Below are 10,507 nucleotides of genomic sequence, written 5' to 3'. Positions count from 1 at the left end.
AGTTAGTTTAAACCCCCGCCAAGAGCACTAGCAAACCTCCCCCCAAGGATACTGGTTCCCCTCAGGTTCAGGTGTAGGCCATCCTGTTTATAGAGGTCCCACCGTCCCCAGAAAGAACCCCAGTTATCCAAAAACTGGAACCCCTCCCTCCTGCACCATCCCTGAAGCCACGCATTTAATTGTTCTCTCTCCCTATTCCTCGAATGTCTATCACGTGGCACGGGTAACAAACCAGAGACAACAACTCTGTTTATTCTAACTCCAAGCTTCCAACCTAGCTCCCTGAAAGCCTGTCTAACATCCTCAGCACTCCTCCTACCTATGTCGTTGGTGCCAATGTGGACCACGACTTCGGGTTGCTCCCCCTCCCCCTCCAGGACCTCTTCTGTAATATGGACACTTTTCAAAATGTCACCATCTATTCCCCACATTCTATATCTTGTATGTCCGTCTCCACAGTAAGCACTGATGCAAAATACTCATTTAGTATCTCCCTCATCACCAGTGGCTCCACACAAAGGCTGCTTGGTTGACCTTTCAGGGACCCTCTTCGCTCCCTAGTTACCCTTAATGTACTCGTAAAAACCATGTCAGATTTGCGTATTTTTAACATAGTATCTCAGAGTCCACAACATGAGTGACCTGTTCTGAGCTCTAAAATTTCACTGGGTGTTATAGTTATGGAGCAAAACAATGAAGGAACAATTTAATTGGCCAGAAAGATTTTTTTTGACAAAGGTGAACATCACTCAGATGTACACTTGAAGTACATTCCATCTTCCTTTTAAATACCTGCAGTTTTCAGAATAATGGCAGCAATTCACCAACATGAGTGCCTGAATTAGAAGTGTAATTGCACCAAGTGATATAGTTTTGTTGCTATTACTTCAAATTTGCTTCCAAGACAAGAAAATGCTTTATTGATCAATTTATTATAATGCTTGAGTGAAAAAAATAGCAGAATGTTCAGTTAGAGAAAGTATCATGTAGTGGAGGAGACTTACTGTATGGAACACATTCATACTGAACTTCAAGATACTTGTAAGTTCCTGGGCAAGGGTCTGGAAACACATCAGGTCCAGCTACAACTGAGCATTGGGTACGATTATTACATCTGGAAAAGAGAAGTAATTGATTATTGCCAAACAGTTTGGTCCAAACAAGTGTAAGGCACATAAACACTGATGTGTTACATATCTGAAGACAATGTTGGTAAGGTATGTTGTACAATAGGCAATCAAAAATGATTTTCAATATTGTTTATTTGCAGTTTCTCATTGATGCCACTAAGAAGCACAGATATCTATCCAGTTGGAGCTGGCTACTTCATCCACAATCCACCCATAACCTTCAGCATTTCAAAATTAATATAATCAGTGTATTAGCTTTTTTCAAAGATTTATTGTTTCACAGCAGATAGATCAATGGAGCTGAGGAAACAGGTTATGGTTAAAGAGTAGATTTAGCTGCAGAATACCTTGTAAACTTTGCTTTGTTACCATTAACATGATTCAGACAAGACATCACTATCAGAGCTTGCATTGCTGTTGAAACCACAATAACATCACTGTAAAACTGTTCCGAAAGAGTTTTAAGGATCTACCTATAATGCAATTTTACTGGTACTACAAAGCAATTTCCATTACTCCATGATCTAAAGATTGAAGTGCAAATTTAGAATCAAGGCCCAATGCAATTTTGCTAGTACAAGTCGTCTGAAAAGAGAAAGTCTCACACCACCTGTAATTTCAAACTGCATGGTATCCAACATTATTAGGAGAGCACTATAGATGAATCAATGGCGATTTTAATGTTAAAGAACCCAGACACTCTTGCCTGTGCATTTGTCATATCTGCATCTTAGCTCTTGGACAAGAAAATACTTTCTGAACACTTATTCCAAAGAAAAGGAGGATAGAAATCTAAAACAAACAAAAAATTCTTTGAAATACACTACACCTTCAGAACACTGAACAGAGAAACAACGCTAGCATCTAAAATCAAAGGTTCTTTCATCAGAACTGGGAAAGGCTGGAAGAGTATTTGATCCTATGTTTGTGAATGGGTGAGTGAGGCTGGTGGGGGTGAGGGAGGTGAGGAGAGAATAGCTTGGATAAGGACAACATGAAAAGTCTGTGAAAAGGTAGGAGAGATTACATGACAGAAGTGTTGGTGATGCAGTGTCAAAGGCAGTGGCAAGGGGAACGTAAAAATATGTGGTGTCTAGAGGAGGTGTCAAGCATGAGATATTTGAACTGTCAGCAAAACTCTGTAAGGATCAAGCAGAATGGGGTACTGCATCACAAATATGATAAAATAAAAAAGCTAAAATACAATCTTAGGGTGCATGGTGACATGAAGTACACAAGTTGCTTGACAGAACTGGAGTTTGTTTTGAAAATCAGCAGTTTACATATAATCTCCTCCACAACTCTCCAAGATACCTGTGCTCCTCTAATTCTGACCTCTGGCGCAGACATGATGAACTGAACGTCCCTTTCTGCACTGCAATAATTTTTGTGTGGCCCAGTTTTAACTTTTCAATTAGTGGTGGCTATGCCTTCAGTTACTTCGAGTCATAGAGGTGTATAGCACGGAAACAGACCCTTCGGTCCAACTCGCCATGTCCCGACCTGATACCCTAAATTAATCTAGTCCCATTTGCCAGCGCTTCGTTCGTATCTCTCTAAATCCTTCCTGTTCATGTACTTATCTAGATGCCTTTTAAATGATTAATTGTACCACTTGCTCTAGCAGCTCATGCCATATACATACCACACTTTGCATGAAAAAGTTGCCCTTAGGATCCTTATAAATCTTTCTCCTCTCACCCTAAACCTATGCCCTCTAGTTCTGGACTCACCCAACCCAGGGAAAAGACTTTGTCTATTTAACATTTCCATGCCCCTCATGATTTTATAAACCTCTATAAGGTCACCCCTCAGCCTCTGACATTCTAGGAAAACAGCCCCAGCCTATTCAAGGTCTCCCTATAGCTCAAACCCTCTAATCTTGGCAACATGCTTGTAAATCTTTTCTGAACCCTTTCAAGTTTCACAATATCCTTCCTACAAGACAGAGACCAGAACTACACACAATATTCCAACAGCGGCTTAACCAATGCCTTGTACAGCTGCAGACTCAGGAATACCCTCCCTCAGATGGAGTTAAACCTGGAAAAGTGTGAAGCAATTCACTTTCGAAGGTCAAATTTGAATGCAGAATACAAGTTTAAAGGCAGGATTCTTAGCAGTGTGAAGGAACAGAGGGAACTTGGAGTCCATGCCCATAGACCCCTCAACGTTGTCACCCACGTTGTTGGGTTGTTAAGAAGGCATATGATATATCAGCTTTCATTAGCCACAAGGTTATGCTACAGTTCTATAGGGCCCTGGTTAGACCACACTTAGAATATTGTGTTCAATTGTGGTCGCCTCATTATTAGAAGGATGTGGAAGCTTTAGGAGTGTAGAGGATACTAACAAGGATGCTGTGTGGACTGCAGGGCATGTCTTATGAAAAAGGGTTGAGAGAGCGAGGGCTTTTCTCATTGGAGCAAAGAAGGATGAGAGGTGACTTGATAGGCGTGTACAAGACGATGAGAGGCATTGTTAGAGTTGGTAGCCACAGACTTTTTCCAAGGGCTGAAATGGCAATCACGTGGGGCATAATTTTAAGGTGATTGGAGGAAGGTTTAGGGGAGATGTTGGAGGTAGGTTCTTTGTACAGAGAGTGGTGGATGCGTGGACTGCCCTGCCAGCAGTGGTAGTAGAGTAAGATGCATTAGGGACATTTAAGCAAATATTGGATAGGCACATGGAAGACAGTAGAATGAAGGGTATGTCGGTTTGCCCGACCTTAGAGTAGGATGAAAGGTTAGCACAACATCAAGGGCCGAACAGCCTGTACAGGGCAACTCGATTATCCAAACGACACAGGCAGAGAGTATTTTGTTCTGATAATCGAATATTCAAATAATTGAATGTTCAGATAACACAGTTTACCTAAGCATTGGGACCTTGAGATCTTGTTCGGATAATCCGAAATTCAGATAATCGATGTTTGGATAACTGAGGTTGCACTATACTGTGCTGTACTTTTCTATGCTCTATGTTCACTTTGTTTTGTGCCTTTAAAGCACATTTCATGAAAATCTACCACTCTGATCATGCTTTAGATCATCTGGCCTCGTGTCTCCTTCTAGGCGTTTCAATGTTGTGCTTTCTTTTATAACACTCTTGCAAAATTTTGGGGTGTTTTATTATATTACAAGTACTATATTTGTTGTTGTTCTCTCCTTATACACAGTCTTAATGTTTTAGCAGTAATACATTTCTTAAAAGAGACACTAATAGTCACACTCAATGTACAACAGATGAACAACATCTGTAACTTTTCAGAATTGGTCTGGGTATGCTGCTAAGTTAAAATGCAGCTGATATAGATTCAAAAACTCATAATGCACATGCTTTGGGGAAAAAAAGAAATTTGATCCAGATGGTCTTTCTGCCGAAACTGAGTTTTTTGTTTACCACACTAACTTGAGAAAATTGGTTATGTCAAGACTTAGTTTTCTAGAAAAAAAGGCACTTAATAAAACAGTTACATGCTTAATTGGTAAGTCACATTAGCAACCGCTGACATGGAGAATTCCTGAAAAGTCAGAAATCAACTTTAGGCTCTTTCTAGCTTGGGCAGAAGCACAGTTTGAAAAAACCTGGAGCAGAAAAGAGACAGAAGAATAAAGCCTTGTTCATTTTATGGCACTGACAATCCAAAGATGTGTGGGTTAAGTGGATTAGCCATGATCAATTGCCATGGTATCCAGAGTGTGCAGGTTAGGTGGATTAGGCATGGGAACTGCAGGGTCTGGGTGGGATGCTATTGGATGAGTCAGTGTGGATTCAATGGGCCAAAGGCCTGCTTTCATTCTATAGGGATTCTATAATACTATGACTGAATCCAGGAATTGAGTTAATTAAAAGGCATGGTAATTTTTAAGTTTCGACAAGTATTGGTCTAGAAATTTCTAGAGCAATAACAGTGTTCACAATGCTGGCCATTGCCCAGGCATCAAAAACCCAGAAATGCTTCATGAGGAAGTGATATGTCATTCACCGTACATTGCCACAAATTAAAGAATCACAGAATCCCTACAGTGCAGACAGAGGCCATTCGGCCCATCGAGTCTGCATGGACCCTCAAAAAGCATTTCATCCAGACCCATCCATCCTATCCCTGTAATCCCACATTTCCCATGGCTAATCCATCTAGCCTAGACACTGTGGTCAATTTAGCATGGCCATCCACCTAACCTGCACACCTTTGGACTTTGGGAGGAAACTCATGCAGAACATGGGGAGAACATGCAAACTCCACACAGACAGTCTCCTGGCTTTCGAATCAAACCTAAGTCCCTGGCGCTGAGAGGCAACCGTACTGATCATTGTACCACCATGCCACCCAAATCGTCATTTGGTTTGTGGTGCACCACTATTGGCCGCTCAAAATCTTGTACATGGAAGCCAGGAAATTATCAGACTTAGGCCACCCACAAGTCAGGCCTGGAGATGAAGTGAGTATGTGAACATTCAAGGGCCCTGGAGGTTATGCAGAAAGAAACATCGTGACAGTAAGCACAGACAGGAGTCGCTGCTTGTGGTCACAAGTGAGCGAGATACTGAGGGAATTAAACTTCCAGTTCAGGGATCTGCTTGAATGATACCAAGGGGCTCTGAATGCCACATGCTTACAATCGATAGCCTCTCGTACCTGAATGAACTCAGTGATGGCTGCAAATCTGATGGCTCGGGGACTGGGTGAACTGGACACATTGTACTGTTTTCCTCTAAAGGGCATCGATGAAATCAATGAGAACCCGTATAATTGCCCAATCGATAGCTCTTTCATGTCCAGTTGAGGTTTAAAAGGAGCCAATGGATTTACATTTCAAAGCCACTGTGATCTTCAGTGTCACAGACAGAGCAATGTCTCCCAAATCATATGGCCGCGGACCTGCCTGCAGGTGACGATAGAAATAGGTGATGGTGTCCCTAGTCATTCTGATACTGCCTTTGACTCTTTGGCTGATAGCTGCAGTGAGTAGGTCCTCTCAGAATTCACTGCTCGGTGGCACTAAGGACCCCAGTTCCTCTGTTTGGGCATTGCTTGCTCGCCCACAACTGCAGCCCTCTAAGCCTCATGTCTTTTGTTCTGTTGGCACTGGGATTCCATTTCAATCCTGAACTACAGCAATGTCAGTACAGCTGCTGGGTTAAGTCAATCATATATCTGATTTGGAAGCACTGATCTATGAGGCGATCTTAAGAATGAAATGTTTGTTTTCCATGGAAATCTTGACATAGGTTATGTTTTGGATCCTTATCATCCTGCTCACGTGTCAGATGAAACTCTGCTTTTCAGACACCTCCAAGCGGTGGGCTGTGACGTCTTTGATCCATGACTTGTTTCCCTCCTCCTCATTCAGTCACGTACAAGAACTTTGTCACACAGATTTTTACTTTGTTTTCCGTGCATAAGGCAAATAGATCACTCTGTCCCAAAATAGTGTTTTGTTGGGCCAATGATGTTTCAGAAAATTGGCACCATATGAGACATCTGAGGTCAATAACAGAGGAAGATTCAATCAAAACTCTTCATTTCTGCAAATGTGTGTCCAAGTAGCACTAAAATATGTGGAACCGATTGTCAAAGACTGCCAGTAATAATACATAAACATAAGAATGGTCATTTGTATTATTTTGTTTCCTTTGACTTGCCACACCGTCTTTAGAATGAACTCCCTCTGTCTTAGGTTGTAAAGAATTTTTTTTTTTTTTTCAAAATATACTTTATTCATATATATTTAATCTATACAATTGGATATGTCATCATTCTGGAAACATTCCATTTCTTTACGTATCGAAACAGGGTAATCATTCATATTCACAGGTTGGTGCGATTACATTGAGCTCAGACGCCAGCGGAGCCCAAATGACTGCGTGGGCCCCCTGTTCTTCATTAGGCAGGCAGATGTTAGACGGTGGTCTTTCCCCACCGCGCCTTGGCGGCAGCTGCCCCAAGCTTCAGCGCGTCCCTCAACACGTAGTCCTGGACCATGGAATGTGCCAGTCTGCAACACTCAGTCGGGGTCAACTCCTTCAGCTGGAAGATCAACAGGTTTCGGACCGCCCAGAGAGCGTCCTTCACCGAGTTGATGATCCTCCAGGCACAGTTGATGTTCGTCTTGGTGTGCGTCCCGGGGAACAGGCCGTAGAGCACGGAGTCCCGTGTCACGGCGCTGCTCGGGACGAACCTCGACAGACACCACTGCATTCCTCTCCAGACTTCCTCTGCATAGGCACATTCCAGAAGGAGGTGTGTGACAGTCTCGTCCCCCCCCGCAGCCGCTTCGAGGGCAGCGTGCGGTGCGGCAGAGAGTCCGGGCGTGCATAAAGGATCTCACAGGCAGAGCCCTTCTCACCACCAGCCAAGCCATGTCTTGGTGCTTGTTGGAAAGTTCTGACGATGAGGCATTCTGCCAAATGGCTTTGACAGTCTGCTCAGGGAACCGCTCGATAGGATCCGCCCTCTCCTTTTCCCGAAGGGTCTCAAGGACACTACGTGCTGACCACTTCCTGATGGACTTGTGGTCAAAGGTGTTTTTCTTGATAAATTTCTTAGGTTGTAAAGAATACCGTATTTAGATTTGATAATCAGAACGACAGGAAAACTAGGAACAAAGAATTATCAGAGACTACTCTCTCTAAACTGCACATTTGGACTGGGGTAACTTAACATTCATCTAAATTTACAAGAGCCCAAATGTTGTGTTGAGTGCCTGAGAAAATAGTCAGCAGCTGTTACGTTGGCCTGTCTATGAATATATCCATCTGAAATTCTGTGATTTAAAGCTCTTTGGGTTTTGGACACTTACTACATGGAAAATATGAAATTTTCATCCAATAAGACACACATCCTAGATCATACTTGATGTGTCTACAGACCTTTCCCAGCCCAAACAAATCTCATGAACAATCTTTCAACAGAGAAGCCCAGCTGTTCTCTGCTGTTATGTCAATCCACGGGTTAAGCTTGCCAATGGTCAGAACTCTAACATTCACTGTTCCACATTATCTTTACTGTTATCAGCTTTGGACATGACCCATGTTCATGAAATGCCTGACAGTGTGCTTGTTTTTGTTCACTCTGAAAGTCAAGTTACTAAGTCTGGTCTTTTACATTTCATAAGGGAGATCCTTTCCATTAACATTGAATCAGATAGAAGAGGTGTGCAGTATGGTATTGAGTTATAATAGCCGAACAACATCCCTGATTAATTACACAAGGCACTACTTCGCCAGTAAAATTGCAACAATTGGCCTCATTGCTTCAGGCCTGCAGTTTAGATTACTTACAGTGTGGAAACAGGCCCTTCGGCCCAATAAGTCCACACTGACCCGCCGAAGCGCAACCCACCCAGACCCATTCCCCTACATTTACCTCTTCACCTAACACGACGGGCAATTTAGCATGGCCAATTCACCTAACCTGCACATTTTTGGATTGTGGGAGGAAACCGGAGCACCCGGAGGAAAACCCATGCAGACACGGGGAGAATGTGCAAACTCCACACAGTCAGTCGCCAGAGGTGGGAATTGAACCCGGGTCTCTGGCGCTGTGAGGTAGCAGTGTTAACCACTGTGCCACCGTGCCGCCCACTAAGGGAGAACCAACCAGGAAGTCCGGAGTTTGTTCGAAGTCAAGACGTGAAATTTAATCAAAAGGTTAGTAGGGAATCCAGCTTTAGAATCAGAATTGTATACAAGGAAATTACAATGAGTACAATATTGACTCAACCTTGACTGAGAGCTGTGTCCAATTCTGCTTTGAGTGAGGATGTCTACCTTTGGACAGAGTGGAAAAAGGATTCACAAGAATGGATCAGGGGTTAGAACGTTAGTTACATGGATGTGGCTTGAAAAACTGTGGTGGTTCTCCTTTGTGGAGATTAAGAAAAAAAAATTGATAGGAATTGTCCAAAAAAACAATGTCCATTCAAGTAAGGGTCAAGACCGGGTGACACTAGTCAAAAGACTCAGAGATGGCACAAGGATACTTGTTTGATGCAGGGAATGTCTCCAGCATTAACTGCCTGAAAGAATGGTGGTGACAAACTTAATTGTGGCTTTCATGAAGAAGTTGGTATGTACTTGAAGATTGAAAAAAATGCAGAACTACAGAGAGCGGCGCGAGCTGGGCGGAAGTGAGGTTGGAGCACAGAGCTGGTCGGGAAGGTAAGTGATATATAAAGAACTTACCTCGACGTCAACGGTCTTTTCTCAGCAGAGAGCGGCACGAGCTGGGCGGAAGTGAGGTTGGAGCGTAGAGCTGGTCGGGAAGGTAAGTGATTGATATTTGAGTGGGTGTGTTCTAAACCACAGGCCCTACATAGTAAGGCCTCCCTCCCATCCTCCTCCTCTAACCTAACTTTAAAGTTCACAGGTAAGCTACTCAGTGTTCTTGCTTTGTAGACGAGGTGTAGAGTAATGGCAGCGCAGGCAGTGGAATGTTCCTCCTGCCGGATGTTTGAGGTAGGGGTGACCACCGATACTCCTGCCGACTTCATCTGCAGGAAATGCAGTCAGATCCTGCTCCTCACAGAACGAGTTAGGGAACTGGAACTGGAGTTGGATGAACTGAGGATTATTCGAGAGGCTGAGAAGGTGATAGATAGAAGCTACAGGGACATAGTTACGCCAGAGAAGAGGTAGCTGGGTAACAGTTAGAGGTGGGAAGGGGAAGAAGCAGGCAGTGCAGCGATCTCCTGTAGTCATTCCCCGAAACAATAGGTATACCGCTTTGGATACTGGTGGGGGGGACAGCCTAGCAGGGGTAAGCTGCAGTGACCGGGTCTGTGGCGTGAGGTCTGGCTCTGAGACTCAGAAGGGAAAGGGGGAGAGGAGGAGAGTGATAGTTATAGGAGACTCTCTAGTTAGAGGGACGGACAGGCGGTTCTGTGGGCATGGGCGAGACTCTCGGATGGTTTGTTGCCTCCCGGGTGCCAGGATCCGAGACATCTCGGACCGTGTCTTCAGAATCCTTAAGGGGGAGGGTGTGCAGCCAGAAGTCGTGGTACATGTTGGCACCAACGACATAGGTAGGAAGAGAGGTGGGGAGGTCATTCAAGAGCTCAGGGAGTTAGGCTGGAAGCTGAAAGCTAGGACAGACAGAGTCGTCATCCCTGGGTTGTTGCCGGTGCCACGTGACAGTGAGGCAAGGAATAGGGAGAGAGTGCAGTTGAACACGTGGCTGCAAGCATGGTGTAGGAGGGAGGGCTTCAGGTATTTGGACAATTGGACTGCATTCTGGGAAAGGTGGGACCTGTACAAGCAGGACGGGTTGCACCAGCACCAGAAGGGCACCAATATCCTGGGAGGTAGGTTTGCTAGCAATCTTCGGGGGGGTTTAAACTAATTTGGCAGGGGAATGGGATCCGGACTTGTAG

General features: G+C 44.1%; 1 protein-coding gene across 22 annotated transcripts in view; it reads right to left on the bottom strand.

Annotated features, from left to right (window-relative positions):
* Positions 1 to 10,507, bottom strand: part of adgrl3.1 (adhesion G protein-coupled receptor L3.1) — a 682,401-nt gene that overhangs the window by 280,797 nt on the left and 391,097 nt on the right. For all 22 annotated transcript variants that reach the window (XM_043717822.1, XM_043717936.1, XM_043717949.1 and 19 more), the window contains one exon: positions 1,005 to 1,114. In XM_043717822.1, coding sequence (XP_043573757.1) covers positions 1,005 to 1,114 — 110 coding nt within the window. The remainder of the gene's footprint in view (positions 1 to 1,004; positions 1,115 to 10,507) is intronic.

The sequence above is a fragment of the Chiloscyllium plagiosum genome, chromosome 2, assembly GCF_004010195.1.
Source record: "Chiloscyllium plagiosum isolate BGI_BamShark_2017 chromosome 2, ASM401019v2, whole genome shotgun sequence".
Lineage (NCBI taxonomy): Eukaryota > Metazoa > Chordata > Chondrichthyes > Orectolobiformes > Hemiscylliidae > Chiloscyllium > Chiloscyllium plagiosum.
This window is presented reverse-complemented; position numbering and strand designations above follow the sequence as displayed.